At 47.2% G+C, this 20,957-nt stretch overlaps 3 protein-coding genes across 5 annotated transcripts; 2 read left to right on the top strand and 1 right to left on the bottom strand.

Moving 5' to 3' along the window:
- Window positions 1–1,995: 1,995 nt before the first annotated feature.
- Window positions 1,996–11,996, top strand: MFRP (membrane frizzled-related protein). Of its 3 annotated transcripts, XM_074302386.1 has the most exons (13): window positions 1,996–2,235; window positions 2,382–2,481; window positions 2,999–3,112; window positions 3,293–3,421; window positions 3,890–4,121; window positions 4,680–4,810; window positions 5,289–5,414; window positions 5,650–5,726; window positions 6,204–6,352; window positions 10,355–10,485; window positions 10,618–10,752; window positions 10,925–11,052; window positions 11,225–11,996. In XM_074302386.1, exons 1-13 carry the CDS (start codon window positions 2,182–2,184, stop codon window positions 11,447–11,449), a joined length of 1,731 nt encoding a protein of 576 aa, XP_074158487.1. In that variant the 5' UTR covers window positions 1,996–2,181; the 3' UTR covers window positions 11,450–11,996. The 3 variants fall into 3 exon arrangements, with proteins under 3 accessions (XP_074158487.1, XP_074158488.1, XP_074158489.1); XM_074302387.1 differs by lacking the exon at window positions 5,289–5,414; XM_074302388.1 differs by lacking the exon at window positions 10,618–10,752.
- Window positions 11,997–12,165: 169 nt separating this feature from the next.
- C1QTNF5 (C1q and TNF related 5) lies at window positions 12,166–14,775 on the top strand. The gene is made up of 3 exons (XM_074302390.1): window positions 12,166–12,350; window positions 12,740–13,020; window positions 13,805–14,775. The coding sequence occupies exons 2-3, from the start codon at window positions 12,807–12,809 to the stop codon at window positions 14,320–14,322; spliced, it is 732 nt and encodes a 243-aa protein (XP_074158491.1). The 5' UTR covers window positions 12,166–12,350; window positions 12,740–12,806; the 3' UTR covers window positions 14,323–14,775.
- A 3,207-nt stretch (window positions 14,776–17,982) lies between these two features.
- Window positions 17,983–20,739, bottom strand: RNF26 (ring finger protein 26). Its single transcript, XM_074302389.1, has one exon. The coding sequence runs from the start codon at window positions 20,300–20,302 to the stop codon at window positions 18,968–18,970; it is 1,335 nt and encodes a 444-aa protein (XP_074158490.1). The 5' UTR covers window positions 20,303–20,739; the 3' UTR covers window positions 17,983–18,967.
- Between the last annotated feature and the right edge of the window lie 218 nt (window positions 20,740–20,957).

Genomic DNA, 20,957 nt, shown 5'->3' with positions numbered 1-20,957 from the left:
CAGGCCTCCCTGAAATCATCCTGTTGGTCATTTCTTAAAGAACAATAATATTCCATAGCATTCATATATCATGATTTATTCAGCCATTCTCCAACTGATAGGCATCCATTTAGTTTTCAGTTTCTTGCTACTACAAAAAGGGCAGCAGCAAACATTTTTGCACATGTGGGTCCTTTCCCCTGTTTTATGATCCCTTTTGGATACAAGCCCAGTAGTAGCACTGCTGAATCAAAGGGTATGCAAGTTTGATAGCCCTTTGGGCAGAGTTCCAAATTATTCTCCAGAATGGCTGGATCAGTTCACAATTCTACCAACAATGTATTAGAATTCCAGTTTTCCCACATCCCTTCTAACATTTATCATTATGCTTTCCTGTCATTTTAGCCAATCTTAATTTGCATTTCTTAATCAGTCATCTTAATTTGTATTTCTCTAATCAATAGTGATTTAGAGCACTTTTTTCATATTACTAGAAATGGGTTGAATTTCTTCAAGATGTCCTGGTTTTGGACACTTTGCACTGATGCAAAGTAAAATGAACAAAACCAGAAGAAAACTATACAGTAACATCAACATTGTGCAAAGATCAACTTTGATAGACTTCTGAGCAACACAATGATCCAAGACAATTCCAAAAGACTAATGATAGAAAATGCTATCCACATCTAGAGAAAGAATTTTGGATTCTGAATGCAAATCCAAACATACTATTTTCACTTTTTTATTTTTGTGGGGTTTTTGTCTTTTTCTTTCATAAGTCATAACATGACTAATGTAGAAATATATTTTATATGATTTTACATGTATATCAAATTGTTTACTGTTTTAAGAAAAAGGGGAGGGAAGAAAGGGAGAGAAATTCAAATTCAAAAATTTGTAAAAAAAATTTTTTTTACATATAATTAGAAAAAATAAAATACTATTTAAAAAAAAAACATGTCCAGGTTCCATCTGGTTTGCAAAACTGCTCTCTTCTCTGGACTCATTTTCAGTTTTTCAATTTAGATCAGTTCTTTGGTAGAATACTGTGCTGCCTTGACCCCCTTCTTCCTCATTGCTAAGGAAATATACTGTATAAGTAAGAGTGTGTGTGTGTGGGGGGGGAACAGTCAAATCAGAAAAGGAAGAGAAATTTGAAATTTAAAACTTTTAAAATATTTTCTTTACATAAAATTAGAAAAAAAATAAATTGCTATTAAAAAAAAAAAAAAAAAAAAAAAGATGTCCAGGTTCTCTCTAGTAGAAGCAAAGCTGCTCCTTCCCTGGACTCATTTTCAGTTTACATCAGTCCTTTGGTAAAATATTGTGCAATCTTTGCCCCACTTTTTCCTGACTGCTAAGGAAATATACTGTGGGAGGGGGAGGAGGGGAGGACATTCAGATCAGATCCCCACTCAACTTCTTCCTCCTTTATTCTGGAATGACTTTCCACAGGTTACTCTCATGTCCTCTCAAACCATTTTTGTTTAGCTGGTTTTAGAATCTCCTGCCTAGCATTTCCCTTGTGACTTTTGTCATGTAGGACAAAACTCACGGGACCTAAGAGTCTTCTTACACACTGCCTAGGGATATCCCTATTACATAAATATTCCCAGCCCTTGGGTACATGTTCAAGTGCCAGCTTTTACCAGGAACTATCCTTTTCCTGCCAATTGTCCAAGTATCTAGGAAATTGGGTAAGTCCCACCCAATCCACTTGAAGTCCTTAGTTTATCCCCACCGGTGTTCTACAAGATGACAGATATTGGACACGGCCTCTGGACACTGACTTTCCTAGTTTTTTCTAGTTCAGAAAGCTCCCTTTGCTGAGGGCAACATTCTACTTTTAGAAGCTATTTTTCATGCCATAACTAAGCCTTTGCAGGTGCCCCAACTAGACCATTGCCCCTTTAAGAACTGCTTGGACTCCCTGACCTCAGCATCCTCAGCTGAGTTGGATTAAAGGGAGATTTGGTGCTTTTGCACATTCCTTGTGGGTTGCTGCCCCCTCTCCCTCCCAGATCCAACAGCTAGTCAGTGCCTGGACTTCATCTGCTGAAGTCAGCCTGGAGTGGAGCAAAGGAAAGGAGCCTAGCATTTCAGAGGGCACAAGCTACCTCCTGAACTCCATCTCTGTCATCTCAGGGAGCCCAAGCACAAGCTGCCACAAGAACCACCAAGGAAGCTAAGGGGCACTGGGCCATGAAAGACTACACAGATATTGCCCTCTGTGCTGACACAGCAAAGTGGAGAAAGGTAGGGGGGAGACAATGACAATTCCTTAGCAGGAGATTATTTCTCAGATGGTGGGCAGTGCCCCAAAGGAGAGCCAAGCAGCAATGAGCCACACTATCTTGGAGACATGAGCCTGATCTTTGGGTCTTTGCTTCTCTTCTCTGTAGCCTGAATTCTGTAATCCAGCTTTTGAGCCTGAGGCTGGATTGTCCACCCTGTCTCCAACCCATCAAGAAAATGGGAGCAGCCCTAGAACTCATTGCCATGGTAACAATCAGGGCTAGAAAGGGGGGCAGGGAATGCACAACGATGGTATTCTGTAAAGAACACTCAATTTAGGATTCAAGAGACCTGGGTCTGGCACCATTATTTTTTTTATTACCTTGCCATCTCGGGCAAGTCACTCTCACCCTTTCTAACTCAGTTTCCTCTTCTGCAAAATGGAAAGGTTGGACTAAATGATTTCCAGGATTATAGGATTTCTTTGGTCACTCGGTGCCTCCCCCTCATTTTATAGATGAAGAAACTGGTGTCTAAGCAATTTAAATGACTTGACCTGGCCAGTGACAGAAGGAGTAAGCCACAGGGGCAGGATTTGGACATTGTTCTTGACCCAGAGAACTTTCCACTGTCACCATCCCTTGGGGTCTGGAGGAGAGGAGTCCAGAGGAATTAGAATAAGTTAAAGGGGGGATGCAGGGTAAGAAAACCAGCAGAAGGGTCACGAGCCCTAGATGAGTCAGTGGTACCTTTAAGCTTTGCCCACCCTGACTTCACCCTGCAGGTGGTCTGGCCTGGAGGTACCAAACAGACCGCCAGTTCTCCTGGCTATGTGCGGCTCTCCTCTCCACTCTACTGTTCTTGCTTCTGGGACTTCTCACCATCATTATCCTGACCCGTGAGTATCTTCAGCTAGAAAGCAGAATAGTGTGATGGGGGGCTGACAGATTGGACCTTTAACTCGAAGTGGCCATAAACTCTCCCTTTGGACATTTTCCCTAATGCTACATCAGGATACTCAAAGTACCGTGGGCTTCTTCAGGTGTCCCAACCCCTTTCTCTGACTTCCCTTTCCCAGAACTGAAGCCTACATCTCCACCTGGGACATCTCCCAGCCTTCTATCCCCTCAAGAATTCAGTAATACCACAGACATCATCAGGCCTAGTATCCAGGGAGAGCTGGCTACAGACCTTACCCCTGAGCCCAGTGAGTGCCTACGGCGTTTTTCTTCTTCCTTGTCCCCTTCCCCCAATTCCAAGATGTCAGGCTGTCATGGGAAAAGTAGTCTTTAGAGGTGGAAGTCTTCAGGATGGGCCATTTGAAACAGAACATAGTCCTCTAGAAAGAAGAAGGAAGGATCCAGAAATATAGACCTTAGAGGCAATTTAATCCAACTCATACTAGAAACAAAAAATTTTTTTTTTACAAATAGTCACCTGGTTTTTGCTTTGAACTGCCAGTCTCCAGGTGCTCACTACCCTGGAAGATGCCTCATTACATTTTCAGACAGCTCCAATAGTTAAAAGCACCCTTCTAAAATTTGTTTCCCTAAAAAAGAAGTATTCCACATGATAATCTTGCCTAAAATTAGAGTAGAAGCTTCATTCCTTGTGTGCTGTGATGGCCATCTTTGACCTGCTTGTCCCACCTGTGATTGTCTGCTGCCATCTTTAGCCTGTGGGGGGCTCCTGCTTGACCTAGAGGGATCTTTCACCTCTCCCAACTATCCGGACCCATACCCACCCGATGCCTACTGCATATGGCATATCCAGGTAGCACCTGACCAGGTGGTACAACTCAAAATAGAGGCATTCAGCATGGATGATGTGGCCTCCTGTCTCTTTGATTGGCTGGAAATCTCCCTGGAGCCAGAAGAACAAGAAAATCCAGAGACGCCCATGGTCAGGTATAATTTCTCACCTTACCCTATCCAATCATCTCAATATAAGTAGATAATATAATGATCCTCTCTTATAATTGAAACTAGAAACTGTAATCCTAGCACTTAGCACCAGACTTGGCACTTAGTAGGTACTTAATAAATGCTTGTTGACGAATTAATTCAATATAGGAAAAATTAGGGCCAAAATGAGGGCAGACTCATAAAGGGACCTAATGGGGGGAAACAACAACAAAATACTTGACAAGGAATGGAGAAATCTAAGTTTGAATTTTTACTGCTAACCAGCTGTGTGGCCTTCAGCACGTAATTAAACAAGGTTGTTTCCTTATTTGTTTAAAAAAAAAGTCTGTCCTTTCCCTGCCCAAAACTCAAGGCTGTTCTGTGAATAAAATGAGAGAAAAGTTGTAAAAGTGATTTGAAAAAGGATAAAGCACATACCAGCGAGCTGATAGCAGCTGAGGGCCAAGAAAGCAGAGGACATCAGTAGAACATAGGTCAGCCCCTCTCCCTTGGGCTTGCCTGCTCCTTTCCCCTCTGACCATCCCACCTGGTTCCCTACAGGGTTTGTGGAAAAGTACCACCAGTCATACTCAACACCAATGCCAGTCGCCTCCGGGTGGTCTTTGTCTCTGATAGAAGTGTGGGAGGGATTGGATTCCGTGCCTGGTACCAGGCTGTGACCCCTAGGGAAGGTGAGTATTTTCCCTTTACTCATACAGTTTGTCAACAAAATGATTCCATTCCATTGGTCAAGCCCAAGTTGTCAGTCCCCAATCTTTTTCATAATTACTGCTGGTTTTAGAGCTATCTATATCTGTGTCTTTTCCCCTCCTGGGTTGCAAGTGCCATGACGGCAGAAAATGTCTTATGAAACTTTCCAGCTGTGCTAATATCTAGCACAATGTTCCATACACAGTAGGCACTTAATAAATGCTTGAATGTTTGAGCTGAATGGACAGATAGCAACAAAAAATTCATATGGAATCCAGAGGAAAAGATCACTTTGAGTTTGGAATATATAGGGAAAATTCACAGGGAAAGTGAGATTCAGCTGGCAGAAGGATGGTAAAATTTGGTTAGAGGAGTGGGCATTTCAGTCGGGAAATGGCATGTTCAATGAGAGGAGAGGAGAGAGTGATAATCTCTGATCAGGGAATGCCCCTCTGCTAGGGGGATGTAATAAGGACGAGTTTCCCTGTGACCGTCTCTTCTGCCTACTATCCGATGCTGTGTGTGATGGTTTCACCAACTGTCAGGACTCCAGTGATGAGACCAATTGCAGCAGTAAAGACTCAGGTACATCCAGCAGAGGGGAGGGAGAGCATAGACCTTGAGACTCTTTCCCTTTTCTGACTCTGGTCCCTTCACCACCTTCCACTATCCCCTTCCCCAAATACTCAGAGACGGGGAAAATGGCAACTCTCTGCCTCTCATCACTGGGCTCTCCAGGCATCCCACCTCATTGGCGTGGGTAGAAAATGAATGTATTCTGGTGGTAGTAATAATGTCTCATGCTTTCTCCCTCATGCAGACTGTGGAGGGTCTCTGAATGGGTTTCATGGCACCTTTTCTACCCCAAATTACCCAAAGCACTACCCTCATCAGCAGGTGAGTTCGGGGCTAGATGCCAAAGGAGTGAATAAGGGAAAAAAGTAGGTAACATCTGGATGGAAAAGGATTTTTCCCTTGCTGGGTTCTAAGAGGGTTTCGGAGGTTTCAGATGTTCCCTGTATCAGGTGGGAGGTGGATATAGCCAACTCAGGTTCTATAAAAGTGCTCCTCTTACTACTAACACTAGACTAAAACTAATGATATCAATGCTAAACGAAAACATAGAACTCTTTAAGTATACTCTGGCTCTGAAAGGAAAGAAGAGGAATCAGAAGCTTCCCCAGGTATGCACGCTCCCTTGGCCTGGGATGCTACCTTGGATGGTACCCAGGATGGTAAACCCCAGTTTAGATCCAAGGGAAGATGCCCTTGACCTCATGTCAGGAATAATTTTGTGACTGGCATTCCTGTGCCTGGAACATTGGAGATACTCCCATATGCTCATGGAATGGACTTAATACCTCCTCCCTACAGTTTTGTCTCTGGCAGATCTCAGTACCCCCTGGACATGGCATTGAGCTGCATTTCTACAACTTCAGCCTAGAAGACCATCAGGATTGTGAATTTGACTATGTGGAAATCCATGAGAACACAGACACAGGAGCCCTCAACTTGATGGGCAGGTAAAGGGACAGGGTGAAGGCAAAGGTTTGCTATCAAAAGCACCAACAAACATTAAGCACCTACTGTATCCCAAGAACAATGCTGAGGGAGCAGATCTTATGCTGGTCCCATACTGCAAAATCTTCAATAGCTATATACTATTGATATCATCAGTCGTTGTCATGATGGCATTTACATACCCGTTTAAGATTTACAAAGCACTCTACAAATGTCATCTCATTTGATCCTCACAAAAATCCTGGGAGATGGGTACTTTTGTGCCCTATTTTACAGATGAGGAAACTGAGGCAGACAGGTTAAGTGATTTTCCCAAGATCACACAGCTAAGTAATTGAGGCTCCATTTAAATTGAAAAGCACTTTGGTAACGGCTGTTACTAACTAATAAATCTACTAATGGTAGATTTGGGATAGTTCTGTCATTTTATTGTATGTAATTCTTTGTGACCCCATTTGGGGTTTTCTTGGCAAAGATACTGAGGTGGTTTGCCATTTCTTCTCCAGATTATTTTACAGATGAGGAAACTGAGGCAAACAAGGTTAAGTGATTTGCACAAGGTTACATAGCTAGGAAATGTCTAAAGCCAGATGTGAAGACTTTAAATGCTAAAGAGACTTTGTGTTTGACACAAAGTAATAATGAATTGTTCATTTATTAAATTGAGATATCTCTATTGAGGACATCTGTGCTCCAGGACAGTGCCTAAAGGTTTAATTTGTAAAAAAAAAAAAATTGGAAAGGTATTATAAAATCACAGAAGTGATTCAGGGATAGGTAATTGATTTCATTGGTTCAGGGAGCTCCCAGACGATGATCCTCCCTCTGCCAAAGCAAGCATCTTCTCTGAATTTATATAGTCACAGGGAGTTATCTAGAGAAAAAGGGTTCAACTGCCCATTGCAAAACTCTCCAGTACGGTCAGAAGCAGATTAAACTGAAATTGAGGAATATTTCACAAAATAAACAAAGGCACAATGGAACATAGTGTTAATATGTAGTTTTCTAAGGCAACATGCTGGATCTTTCTATTCAGTCTAGTGGTCTCTGTTTCTATTGGAGTATAGAGCACTGTTGCAAACAGTGTTACAGAGTTACAAAGAGTCAGATATGACTAATCAACTAACCAACAAATATTACCCATTTTACAGATGAGGAAACAGGCTGAAAAATTAAATGATTTGTGAATGTGATAGAGGCAATTTCAATTTTTTAAATTAAATTTTGTTTTCATTTCCAAATTCTCTCTCTCCCACTTCCTCCTACACCACCCACAGAGAAAGCAAGGTATAAAAACAAGGCAGTTTTGAACCCAGAAATCCTGGCTTCCAGTCCAATATTCTTATCTACTTTACCACAAATGAACCTTGAAGACCACCTAGTCCCATTCCCTTGTTTTACAAATGAGAACTGAGACTCAATGGTGGAACTGGGATAAAATTCAAGTCTCTTGGCAACTAGTTAAAACTTGTTTATTATACCACAGTCAGTCAAGTGATAGTAGAAGGAAGGCCTTGAATGCCAATCTATAGATTTTGCTCTATAAATAAGGGAGCTTTATCGCAAATGGATCATGAAAGTTACCTAATATCAACCCCCCATTTTACAACTCAAAACTATTGAGGATCCTCTGAGTTAGATAAACAGCCACAAAATGGGCATCTAAGAGGCCCCAAACTCTATTTTTTTATTCCAAATTATACTCTAAATAATGGCTTATCACTGGAGAGGATATCTTATGGCTATGTTGCCCCAGGGTTTTACCTGTTTATTATCTACCCACCTGTTCTTTTCCCCAACCCAACTGATCTCCTTCCTGTCCTCCAACACAGGGTACTCATTCCAACCCCAGGATTCTGGAATGCCCTCTGCTATCCCTTCTGCTATCCCATAGCCTCTGCTATGCCCTCCTTTATAAGACCCTCCCACCCTTTAAAGGCCTATTTCTCACATCTATATAATGCTTGAAGATAAACAAAACCCTGTCCTCTTGATGATAACACATAGACCAAATGCCCTTTGAGATGACATTTAACTCTCTGATTCTCTAAGAAAGCATTTTTATAGATAAGGAAACTGAGTTTTAGGGAATTAGTGACTACACAATAATGAAGAGAACTAAATCCAGATCTTGGAAGTCCAAGTCGAGTCTTTTTTCCTCCACAACATACATCTTGCAAACTGTGCTATTCCTCCCTTCTCCCAGTTTCTGCAACTCGAACTGTGTGTAGAATTCCTTTGTCAGACAGCCATATGCTATATTTTCCTTGTTGTCTTAAATCTCCTTATGATCTGTAAACTCCCTGAAAGCAAAGACCTGGTCACAAATCTCCTTGGCACAATTTTATTCTCTAATACAGTTTTGGATACACAGTAGGTATTATTTGCTCAATTAACCAAATGATATGGTTTCTGGCTAGCTAATTTTTTTCCTTGAGGCAACTGGATTAAGTGACAGTCACACTGTCAGGAAGTGTTAAGTATCTGAAGTCAAATTTGAACTCAGGTCCTCCTGACTTCAGGGCTGGTGCTCTGACCACACCACCTAGCTGCCTCTTTTCTGGCTAGTTATAAAGATTTGATTTAGAAAGTAGCTCACCCTATTTCCATGGGAGATTGTGATTTCTGAGAATCAGGATACAGACAAATATCTCTGAGAGTTATTGGACTAGGACTATATTTTCCTACAATATATCAAAAAATTGATCATCTATTGCTATGATATTTTGGGGCTCAGAATAATTATCACTTTCCCTGATCATTCTCAAGTAGCAGGGAAATATTTATCTTGATCTTACCACCAAAAATGTTTATGTAAGTGATCATCACAAATAAATAGTAAACCTTTAAATTCTTATGATTTACCAGTGACCAATGAAAGATTGGAGAAATAATAAAGATCAGGGCAGATAATAGAATATACCAAAGAAATTGAGCTCTTAGTTTGGGAGCAAGATGAGATTTCATATCAAATAAAGAGAGATCCCACCTGATTGAGAGTTTTAGCAGTCTCTAGGGCTGCAGATTTTGGAAGTCAAGAACATATTTGGGAGAAAGGTGAAGATGGGGGGAAGGACGGGTTTTCAGGGTCATCAACGGCCATTCAATGGCCATGCTTGCTTTTGATGACCACCCTCTTCTCCCAGTTTTTGAACATCTGAAACCCCTTATACAACACAGCTGGGACACAAGATAGAGGTTTTAGGTATGTGGAACTGTATGAGATGCTAAAATACAAATCCAAAGTGAAATAATTCCTGCTTGAATTCTATCAGAGGAAAACACAGGGACATAAACAATAATCATTGTAATGGGATTCTGGATATATGCAGACCCCATCATTTTGCTAAAATGGCCTCATCCACATCAGAACTCTTATAAATAATAACAACAATAACAAAATAACTATATTTTGTAGTGTTTTAAACTTTGTAAAGCACTTTTTATGTTTTTTTTCCTTTGGTTTCCACAAAAACTCTGTGAAGTGAATGTTGTTATTATCCCCATTTTACAGTTGGCAAAAAATGAGGTACAAAGAAGTTGTGTCTTACTTTGAATCAAACAATTATAGTAATTGTGAGAGGCAGGATTTAAACTCAGTTTTTTTTTCTGATTCTAAATCTAGTACTTTATCTAATGTTACCTAATTGCTTACACATAAATATATACAGAAAGTATGGAAGGTACCAACCAGCACCCAAGGAGCAGTGTGGAAAGGTATGATGTAGGAAGTGATCTCTAATCTAATGGGCATTTCAGTCTTTGGGACTAAAGATGGGATGGGATGTCATAAATAAGAATCAATAAGAGCATGAAATGGAGTGGAGAAGGCATGGTGAATGTAAAATATACACTTAGATACCAAAAAGAGGATCCTTGCATTTGATCCTAGAAGTAATAGGGAGCCACTCAATGACTGAATTGAGCTGTACCTTCTAGGGACATCTTTGTTCAGAGGTTTCAGAGGCCCCCTCTTCACACTGGGTATCATCTCTTCTGGACAGGTTCTGTGGTCCTAAGCTGCCTCCACCTCTCATTTCCTCACACCATGAACTGACTGTGGTCTTTGTGACGGATTACCAGATCAGCAGCATGGGATTCTCTGCGACCTACCAGGCCCTCAATAGTACTGACAGTAGGTGACATGGGGAGGGAGGGGAGAGATGGGGGAGTCAAGGAGCAGAGGTTGAAGGACAGGGAGCAGGGTAGGGAGCGCTGCTCTAAGTTCTGTGCTCAGGGCTTCTGCTTTCCATTGTGACCCCCACAGATCCCTGTGGATTTGGGGAGCTCTCCTGCCAGGATGGAGAGTGCAAGGACTTTCACCGGGTGTGTGATAGCTGGAGGAACTGCAGTAATGGCAATGACAAAGTCAACTGCAGCAGCCTCTCCCACCCCCACTTTGGTGAGGACATTGGTGGGGCTGGCTGCTCACGAGAGCCCCAGACCCGATGAGAGGCTCCCATGAGCAGGAGATTGCTGGGGTGAGGGCCCAAAGTGCCAGGGCTGTGGTGCCCAAGGGTATGGGCCTGGAGGACATTCATCTGTGCCCATTTCATTTGGTCCTTACTCCACAGAGCCGGCCTGTGAACCCATTCAGGTGGAAATGTGCCAGGGCCTCAGCTACAACACCACCGCTTTCCCCAATACTTTGATGACCCTGGATAGTCAACAGGAAGTTGAAGAGATGCTAAAAGGATACAAGGTGTCTGAGCACGGGTGGGAGAGAGGGGAAACTAGAAGAGCAACAAAGGCCAAGAATTAGAGTAACTTTGAATGGCTTGGGTCATAGACATTTCCAAGACTAAGATGGAGTGGGGAGAAGGGCAAGGGCTGGCATGGGGACGCCCAGCCTTGATAGCTTCCCTCCTTTACAGACACTGACAGACCTGCCCTGTTACCAGCCTTTCCGAAGACTTCTATGTGGGCTGCTCCTGCCTCGATGTACCCCCTCAGGAGGGATCCTCCCACCCTGTCGCCCTGTCTGCCTAGAAGCTGAACAATACTGTCAGCCTGATCTGGAGCCACTGGGCATCTCCTGGTCCTTCGACTGTAAAAGTCTACCTGATGCCTCGGACCCAGCAGGGTGCACATGGCCCTGAGTCTTTCAGGAGACTCTCCCCACCCTCCCACCTCACCTTGGCCTCTGATCTCCACCATAATCAAATCTGGTTACCTGGAGTGTCTGGCTACGCCAGCTCCTTCTAAAGGACAGGGAAGATGGAAGGCAGGGCAATGCTGGATTGTTCTCTTTGCCTCTTACTCCCTCTTTCCCCCTAGCAATTGTTTGTCTCTTATTACTCCACTTTTTTCCCCTAGGTTTTCTCCTGCCCAACCCACTCCCCAGCCATTTTATCGCAATTCCCTCCCTGGGTCCTCTTTTGTTATTCTGCTTCTCCGCTTTTTGCAGTTGTCTATTTCTGGTCCTTTGATATCCCCTGATCTTTCTTCTTCCTCTTCATCTTTGCATTCCTCCTGTTGCTTCATCTTTGTCAGTCTCCCTTTCATTCTGCATCTTTCTCTAACGCTTCCCTGTTTTCGATTCTACAGAACTGATTAATCACCTACTGTGTGCGCGCTCCGGGCCAGCCACTAGGTCTTGGGCAGGTTGATGCATTACTCTCCCTTTCTCTCCTCTCCGTCTGTGTGTCTGCCTTCCTTGCCCCTCCATCTCTGGCTCTCTCTACATCTCAGTTCGTAGCTCCTTCCCTCCTCTGCTTTCCGCCTTCCCGCCCCCCCCCCCCCATCCCCTGGCCTGACGCCCTGGAGACACTTTGCCAATTATTTCCCAACCCGTCACTGTTGGCTGTCTGGACTGCTGGTTTCCTCTCCGAGTTTGGGAGGAGCGGCCGGATCTAGGGGTACAGGAGCCGGTTACTGGGAGGGGCGTGGAAAGCACAGACAGAACGGGGAGAACAGGAGAGATTTTGAGGGGCCAGGGAGACCAGCATTTCGAAGGAGGCATCGGAGAGCCAGCCTATTGATTCAGGGGCGGAGAGAGGGGTGAGTCAAGGCAGAGGGTGGAGGTGGGACCCCAGGAGATGATAAAGGAGGGGACCAGAGGATCCAGGGCTGGGAGGGGGACTATGGGCAAGACAGGATTGGGGCAGGGAGGGAAACAGCCTCGAAGAGAAAGTGAAATGTGGATCAGTGGGGAGTTTCAGTGGCAAGAGAGGGAGCTATGTTCCGCTTTCCACTCTGTTCTCTTTTTGGCTGAGCTCTGGGATCTCCAGGGTCCTGGGGAAGAATTCTTCCCACAGTCCCAGGATATCTCTCAGCTCTCTCGGTTGTAACCTGAAATTCAGGGAGGGGCGAGGATGGGGAAAGAAGAGAGGCAGAACCCTACATCAGGGGTCCTGACTCCCAGCCTGCCCCTATCCCCCTCCCCGCAGGCTGCGGGACCCGGCCAGCCCCCCCTCTAGGAGGGACCCAGCCGTCCTGGCGCCCAGTCCCAGCGCCATGAGGCCGCTCCTGCCCCTTCTGCTGCTGGCCCTGGTGGCCGGCTCGCCCCCACTGGACGACAACAAGATCCCCAGCCTGTGCTCCGGGCATCCTGGCGTCCCGGGCACCCCCGGGCATCACGGCAACCAAGGCCTGCCCGGCCGCGATGGCCGAGATGGGCGAGACGGGGCGCCTGGGACTCCAGGCGAGAAGGGTGCCGGCGGGCACCCGGGTAAGAAGACCTCGCCCTGCCCCGCCTTTATCCTTCTCTCCCTTCTCCTCCTATGTTCCTCCCCAATGATTCACTCCTTCTCAGCTTCTCCCTCCTCCAGCACATCCCCTCTCCCCACTCACTAATTTACATCCCAGCAGAACCCCTGGCGGGTCAGTGTTGGTCCAGTAGCCCTTGCCACTCAAGAGGGCGCAGGAATTCCTTGCGAACTCCGACTTTTCTTTGGGACCTCCCCTATCATTCAGTACCCTTTAAGCCTTACTGGCTGTGGTGGGACTTAGACCCACTTGGGCACTATGGAACCCAATCTATCCGTGAAAAAGAAATTGACTGGAGAAATATGGTGCAGGGAGGGAAAAAAGGGAAAGGGGGAGGGGAACCTGATTCCACGGATTCATAAAAAATAAACTATGTGCCAAGGAGGGAATCTTACAATAGTCCAGCCCAGCCCAATCCAGCACTTCTCCCCTCATTTTACATAGGAAGCAGATCTAGCAGACCCAGTGGTTTCCCTTTTCCAGGCCTCAGCTTTCCCTTCTATAAAACTATAATCCCTACAGCTTCCATTTCTAAATCCTGTGATTCTCAAGTGGAGTGCTTGAGTAACTCAAGTCACTGGAAGAGGAAGAACTTGAACTCGGGTGCTCATTGCACACCCCCTACTTTGTCTTGGCTACACTGCCTGAGAGAGCCATGCCTAGTGGGAGATGGAGATGGAGTAGAACTTTTGAAGGTCCCTCTGCCTCCACCTGCCCACTCCTAACACTTTCCCTTACCACCACAGGGCTGCCTGGGCCTCGGGGGGACCCGGGACCGCCAGGAGAGTCAGGACCAGTGGGAGCAGCAGGGCCAGCGGGTGAGTGTGCAGTGCCTCCCCGGTCTGCCTTCAGTGCCAAACGCTCAGAAAGCCGAGTGCCTCCGCCTACTGACACCCCCTTGCCATTCGACCGGGTGCTGGTGAATGAGCAGGGGCACTATGATCCTACCACGGGCAAGTTTACCTGCCAAGTGCCCGGCCTCTACTACTTTGCCGTCCACGCCACTGTCTACCGAGCTAGTCTACAGTTCGATCTTGTGAAGAATGGCGAGTCGGTGGCTTCCTTCTTCCAATTCTTTGGGGGGTGGCCAAAGCCAGCCTCACTCTCTGGGGGAGCCTTAGTAAGACTGGAACCTGAGGACCAAGTCTGGGTGCAAGTGGGCGTGGGTGACTACATTGGTATCTATGCCAGCGTCAAGACAGACAGCACCTTCTCTGGCTTCCTAGTTTATTCTGACTGGCACAGCTCCCCTGTCTTTGCCTGATGCTTCCCACTTTCCAGGAAGGTTGCTCACTTCTTCCTTCCTGGGATGCTACATCCTCTTTTCTAAGAAGGGTGTCACTGCCCCAGCTGCATCTGCTCTGAGGAGGGCTGGCTCCCCCTTTGTGTGGGTGAGTAGGGAAATGAGGGCATCTCAGTCTGTATGTTGATAAGGACACAAGGGCATTATTGACAGGGAAGAGTGGCATAGTGGGGACATAGCTAGATTTCCACCCAAAAGAAAGGCATGTAATCGGCTTCTAGCAATCATGCCCCATGGGCACAGGTGTTTTGGTTCCTCAGTCCTCAGGGCCCAAAGCCCCACTGGTAATAGTGGTGGGGAGACTCTCACCCTTTTTCCCTCTGGGGCCCTTCCCTCTGTATTCTCTAGCCCCAGGAACAGGGCCCTATGTTTAGACATCACTCAATAAATCTACAAAATCCTCCTAGCCTCTAATTAACTGGGGAATTCAGTTATTTGGTTCTTTTGGGGTCCAACTCTTAGTGACCCATTTGGGTTTTTTTTGACAAAGACAAGGGTTTTTTGCAGAGGTTTGTCATTTCCTTCTCCAGTTTATTTTCTAGATGAGGAACTGAGGCAAACAGGGTTAAATGACTTGCCCAGGATCACATAGCTGGTGTCTTCCATCACATATGAACGCAGGAAGCTGAGTCTTCCTGACTCCAGGCCCAGCACTCTATTCATTGAGCCATCTAGCTGTCCATCTGGGGACTGACAGTGGCAGCCAAGCCAAAGGAAAAGGGAGCTGGGGTGGAATGAAAAGCTTTTAATTTGCTTCTGAGCATGTGATGTAAATGCAGTTGTGGTGTCAAGGGACAAAATTCACCAAAGGCATTTATTAAGTGGTTTCTATGGGCTAGGCATTTTGCTAAGTGGATACAAAGGGTAAAAAAAAAGTCCTTGAGGACAAACTCAAGGAGCTTGAAAATAACACATAAATGACCAAATACCCCCCTCAAAAAAAAAAAAAAAAAAAAATATATATATATATATACACACACACACACAGAGCAGATGAAAGGCAATCCCAGAGGGAAAAGCATGAGGGAAGGGCCTGGGAAAGACTTCCCATGGAAAGTGGCATTTTGAGTTAGGATTTGAAGGGGAAGAGAACATCCTACCAGTGGGATGTCACATAGCCGTGAAGCTCAAGCATAGATGTAGAAAGGATTAAGAGCTCTAAATGCCTAAGAGTACTTTCTATTTGATCCTGAAAGTTTTATGGAGAGCCACTGGAGCTTATGGAATGTGTGTAGCTAATGGGCATGGACAGGATTAGCTCTGTGATTTAAGAAAATACTCTAGCAGCCAAATGAAGGGTATTAGAAGCCAAGTGGAAGATATTTGAGTGTGGAAATATATGAGGTAGGTAGACCAACCAGAGGACCATCGTAATATTCCAGAAGAGAGGCAAGGTACCATACTTGTTTGCTAACTGTATGAGTGAGACAAGAGGACATATATAGAAATAAGACCTAGATCCATGACAGCAGCACTTCCTCTCTACCTTCTATTTGCCATAATGCAAATAGAATTTTGGAGCTAGAATATAACCCAGGATTCCCATTCCCAGTCGCAGGCAGTCAGGGGCTATTCACCTTTCTGCAATGTCAGCTTACTCAGTTTTGAACCATACTATGGTGGTATTTCTCCCATTCAAATAGAATTGGTAAGAGAACCAAAGCAAACAGAAGTAGGGGGTAGCAAGATCCTGAGCTTGAAAAGCAGTATGGTATAGGGACTAGGACTAGATTGCTGAGCAAGACCTGTCTTCAAATCCTAATTCAAAACACTATGCCCCTTGGGGCAGCTAGGTGGCACAGTGGATAGAGCACCAGCCCTGAAGTCAGAAGGTCCCAAGTTCAAATCCGACCTCAGAAACTTAACACTGCCTAGCTGTGTGACCCTGGGCAAGTAATTTAACCCCACCTAAAATTAAAAAACAAAAAAAAAAAAAAAAAAAAAAACCATTATGACCTAAGGCAGGCCTAGCTCCTCTTCTGCAAAAGGGAGATAACAGAGGTCATTCTCTGCCTTATGTCCTACCCAGCCTCAATCAATTAAACTGAGATCTGGGAAAGATCTGTTTAAAAAGGCCAAGGTCTCCTAGTGCATCCAAAGCCATCTTCAGGCACTGCACCCAGATGTCTCTGGAGGGAGAAGTGAAGCAAGTGACCTTGCCCAGCCTCCCTCACTTCAACTCACTTGCAAGTCACAGCATCATCTCCCTGATGTCACAGACAAGCAACCACCTCTGTGTGAGGATTTAAACACTACTGAGATATGAGCTATTAATATCAGTAGTGGAAATGTTACTAATTGCCTCCTAGACAGCACAGCATCAACCAAAGACCACAAGGAAACGTGGTCTGCTCCCATTCTCAGCGCAGAGCCAGAGCATAGAGGGCAGACTAAATCAGACAGAGACATTATTAGGCCCAACCAACCATTCAAATTAGGTCCTAGTGTGTGTTTCAGACCAGAGAGGGGCATCGGGGTGGGGGAGGGAGATGGAAGAATCATTGAGCAAAATTAGTAATGAATCTGGAACCCTAATACCACTCAAAGTCCTGCAGTACAGTGGGCAGAGCTCTTCCACCTGAGATGGCCTCACTTGGTATTCCCAGATCCTCTATCTCCTGACATTAGGATGGAATGGCATCCCAACCCATTCCCTCTCCCACTCAACTGCTGCTAGCTCCAAATACAAACTCCTTAGGATTCTGGTTTTGGGCACAAAGCCCAGAAGCTCAAAGGGTTTAAAAAGGGTCTTTGCTTCACACTCAGGAAGTTTATCTATTCCCATAAATATTTATCCCTCTCATCCCCACTCCTATTTCCTCTCATTCCCAGCCTTCTCAAACTGATTTCTGTCCTAGAATTTTGTTGGAGAAGAGATTCTAACTTCAACCTTGGAAGCACATTGGCATGAAGATTAGGAGCACTTTCTCTTCACCACCCCACCTCCAAGTTGGGGGGCCTGTTGATGGGTGGACGAGCCAGTCTGTATCCTAAAATAGTCACAAAATAACTCAAATCCAAAGATGGGAGTCTTTTCCTCCTCTAGAAATCTCTTTCCTCACAGCCACCCACCATTTCACTAATTGCAGTGCCTTAAACTAACCTCTCAGCCTTCTCTAGATCCTCTGGAAGAGTAAAAAGGAAAATGAGGTTAAGAGAGGATTCTGGTTTTCCACAGAAACCCAGAGGTCCCTTCTTTCTCCTACTTCCAGCTCAGAGGAATAGCTCCAGATAAATAAAGCACAAGGCAGCACTAACTCCCTTTAAAGACCTAGGAAGGAAGGAGAAGTCTTCAAAATTCCTGGAAGTGAGAGAAACTAACCAGGCTAAAGATTGTATCAAAGTAAAAAAGATCTTGAACTTTTGTTCCTCATAAAGATTATTCTAAGCAAGGTCAAAGGAAATTTCCCAAAAATTCTGAAGAGACAGGAGCTTTTGTGGGAACAAAGAACAGATGGCATTGATATCACACACAAAGTCTGAAGGTAAGGAGAAAAGGGATGGCTGGAGACCACAATCTAAACTTAATTCCTCATCAACCACCCTCTTCCTGCTCCAGAAGAAAAATGCCAGTGCCAGCAGGGATATCTTCACAGTCCTAGCCACACACAGAGGCAGAGGGCTGTGGAACAGGCTTTATTCACCAATAAACTATAACAGTGTAAATGTCCAGGAATATGCTATCAGCCCCTCCCTCCTGAAGTGCCTGGACCCAGAACTCATGTGGAATGTGGACCTGTGCTCCCCAGAAAGGGGACAGAGGACTGGAAGGAATGTAATTTTCATAAGTGGAGTTACAGGGATAGGGATATAGGAGTACTGACTGCTTTCCTCTGGTCTTCCAATGGAGTTGGGGGTGCAAGAGGGACCAAAAGACAAAACACTGACAGAATCTAGGATCATTCTCATCTTTCTCTCTTCTTCCCTAGGGGAGTACTGACCTCAAGTTAGCTTTTGGGCATTAGAGAGGTCATACTGAGAGGGCAAGGGCAACTCTCAGCCACAAACAGCAAATGAAAGACACCCCTCTCCCATCTCCCTACCTTTGGATTCCTAAGGCATAAAATTGACTATAACATACAAATGTCAAAGATCTTGTCAGTGATTTTCAGCCGCCAGATAAGTAGCAGGCAGAGCCTCTCTGGCAGGAGGGCTTAGGTTGGGATGATAACAGGCCCCCACAAAGGAAAACTTGAAGCAAATTCAGGGTCTTTTGGGCCCAATACAAAGATTGGCATCTGGGTAGAGACCCAGAGGTTGTAGCCTCAGGGGCACTTGCATAGGTGATACAGATGCTCCAGCCCTCCTCACCCCTAAAACTTCCTGGTTCTGGAAAGGCACAGAGAATCTGCCATCATGCCCCCCCACCTTCTTGCCCTAGCTAAAGTCTGTCTGGTTCTGTTCCCAAAACCCTAAGAAGGTGAAGAAGGGGGAATCTCTGTGTCTTTATGGCTTCAAAGACTTGGAATGTGAGCCCAGATGGCCTCTGGATCAGTGGAGCTACGGGGTACCCACCTGCTCAGAGAAGGGCAGTGGGAATGGCAAAATGAATCCCCAAAGGAAAGGAAACCCCACGGTGAGGGGAGCTGGGGTGGGCACAGAGCCCTCAGAGGTAGACGTTGAGGGTCTGCAGAATACCCTGGCGACACAGCGGGCAATTTCGCTGATAGGCTGGCTGGCGCAGCAGAATCTCGGTGCAGCCCTGGCACAAGCACAGGTGCCGGCACGGTAACAGCAGCACGGTTTTGCTTTGGTCCTGACAGATGACACATTTCTTTCTTTCCTCTTGCTCCTTTAGCAGCTGCCACGGGTCATGCCCAGGGAGTGGCTCCTCCTCATTGAGTCTTTCCCGACCTCTGACAGGCGCTCCTCTGGACGTCCCTGCCTCTTCGTCTGGCCGAAGCAGAAACCTGGGCGCTGGCTCTGGAGGCTGCTCGTGTCCCCGGTTCCTCACGGGGGGTCCCCTTCTTGGCCCACCTTGGGGGGCTCCGGGGGCCCCGGGGGCCCCTCCCCCCCCTCCTCCTCCTCCACCGCCGATGGACCAGCTTGCCAGTTGCAGGCTCCGGCTCCGCACCCTGCGCCAGGACTCCGAGCTCAGCGCCAGGCGTGAGAGGCGCGCCACGTCCCCGCGGAGCCGGTGGTAAGAAGGCAGGGCGTGGAGCTGTTCGGCTGCCCGCACTGCCAGTCGCACGGCGAGGTCCGGATGCAGGATGGTCACCGTCACCGCCAACACCACCCCCAGCAGCACCAAGCCCAGGAGGTTAGCCAGCATGAAAGTGGCCAGAAGGCGCGTGCCAGAGGCCACTAACTCCAGGACCAACTGGCAAGGAGTCCAGAGCAGGATTGCCATGGCAACAGCGCTGCTAGAGACATGGGCAAAGAAGGCTGCCAGCACATCGGTCACCCTCCACAGCGGCCCCATCACGGAGTCCCAGAGGGCCAGCCCCAGGGCGAAGAGGTTCTGGGTGCCAATGAGGCAGATGTTGACCAGGCTGTTGACCACGTAGGCCACCAAGCTCATGGCGATGGCGCACACGTCGCAGGCCTGGCGCAGCAGGGCCTGGCTGGAGGCCGCCATGGTCAGCAGTCCCCGCTGGAGCAGCTCCCTGCCCCTCGTGGCCACGTGCAGGGCCAGGTGCCCCGCCACCTTGAGGCTCTCCAGGCCCGAGCAGCAGCCCCGCAGCAGGGCTCCCGCGGCCTGCAGCGCCCCCACGATCAGGCGGGCCAGGCTCTCCAGGATGGCCAGGGTGGACAGCACGGCCCCGCGGCCCAGGTGCAAAAGGCCGGCCAGGACCGTGTGCGGGAGGTTATAGAAGAAGGTCACCATCCAGGTCAGGGCGGCCAGCATGGAGGACACGAGGAGGAAGTTGAGGTCCAGCACGAAGCCCAGCACGTCCAAGGCCAGCCCGATCCCGTTCAACACTAGGTACACGGCCTCCATGGCAGGCCGGGGCGCCCCGCGGTCAGTTGTTGGGGCCCGGGAGCAAAGGCGGGACTTGGGGGGCGCAGGAGTGACGGGACGGGCGGGACACACAAACACAGACCGTGGTGAGAAGCCGGCCGGGGCCGGGGCCGGGGCCGGGGCCCGGAGCGGACAGGAGTGAGGGAAGGTGGAGGGGGTCCCCGGCCCCGAGGCTGGGACGGGATGGGGAACCGCGCGTGAGGCGGCCGCAAGGAGGCTCCTGTCCCCGCCCGGCCCCCTTCCTCCGGGTTCGCGACCTCGCGGGAGGCAGGGGGGGATGGGCGGGGAGGGAGAGGTGCGAGAGGCGAAGGGGGCCCTCTCAAGCACCTCCGGACGCCGCCGCCGCAGCCGCGGCCTCCAATCCGCTGGGCGCCGCCATCTTGCGCGTGGGGGAGGGGCCGAAGGCGTGAAACGAAGGTCACTGGAAAAAAAAGCCGGCGAATCGGAGCGGCCCAATCACCAAGGCTGCCGAGAACTGATTGGCTTATTTGAACGGCGCCCAACTGTGTTTACATTCCAAAAGACGAGGCTGGGTCAAGACGAGGCTAGGTCCACCACTTCCAGAAGGTGATTGGTTGAATCGTTTTTAGAAGGCGGGACAGTTCAGTGGGGGCGACCTACGGAGGCCCAGATT

This window comes from Sminthopsis crassicaudata, chromosome 3 (assembly GCF_048593235.1).
Source record: "Sminthopsis crassicaudata isolate SCR6 chromosome 3, ASM4859323v1, whole genome shotgun sequence".
Lineage (NCBI taxonomy): Eukaryota > Metazoa > Chordata > Mammalia > Dasyuromorphia > Dasyuridae > Sminthopsis > Sminthopsis crassicaudata.
The sequence above is the reverse complement of the archived record's forward strand: the minus strand, read 5'-3'. Positions and strand labels throughout refer to the sequence as shown.

Bases quoted from the DNA above. Each gene is read 5' to 3' on its own strand.
- MFRP (XM_074302386.1), top strand. From the start codon at position 2,182: ATGAAAGACTACACAGATATTGCCCTCTGTGCTGACACAGCAAAGTGG. The intron at 5,727-6,203 runs GTGAGTTCGGGG...TCCTCCCTACAG, and splicing joins AGCACTACCCTCATCAGCAG to TTTTGTCTCTGGCAGATCTC. The intron at 6,353-10,354 runs GTAAAGGGACAG...TCTTCTGGACAG, and splicing joins GCCCTCAACTTGATGGGCAG to GTTCTGTGGTCCTAAGCTGC.
- C1QTNF5 (XM_074302390.1), top strand. From the start codon at position 12,807: ATGAGGCCGCTCCTGCCCCTTCTGCTGCTGGCCCTGGTGGCCGGCTCG. The intron at 13,021-13,804 runs GTAAGAAGACCT...TTACCACCACAG, and splicing joins GGGTGCCGGCGGGCACCCGG to GGCTGCCTGGGCCTCGGGGG.
- RNF26 (XM_074302389.1), bottom strand. From the start codon at position 20,302: ATGGAGGCCGTGTACCTAGTGTTGAACGGGATCGGGCTGGCCTTGGAC.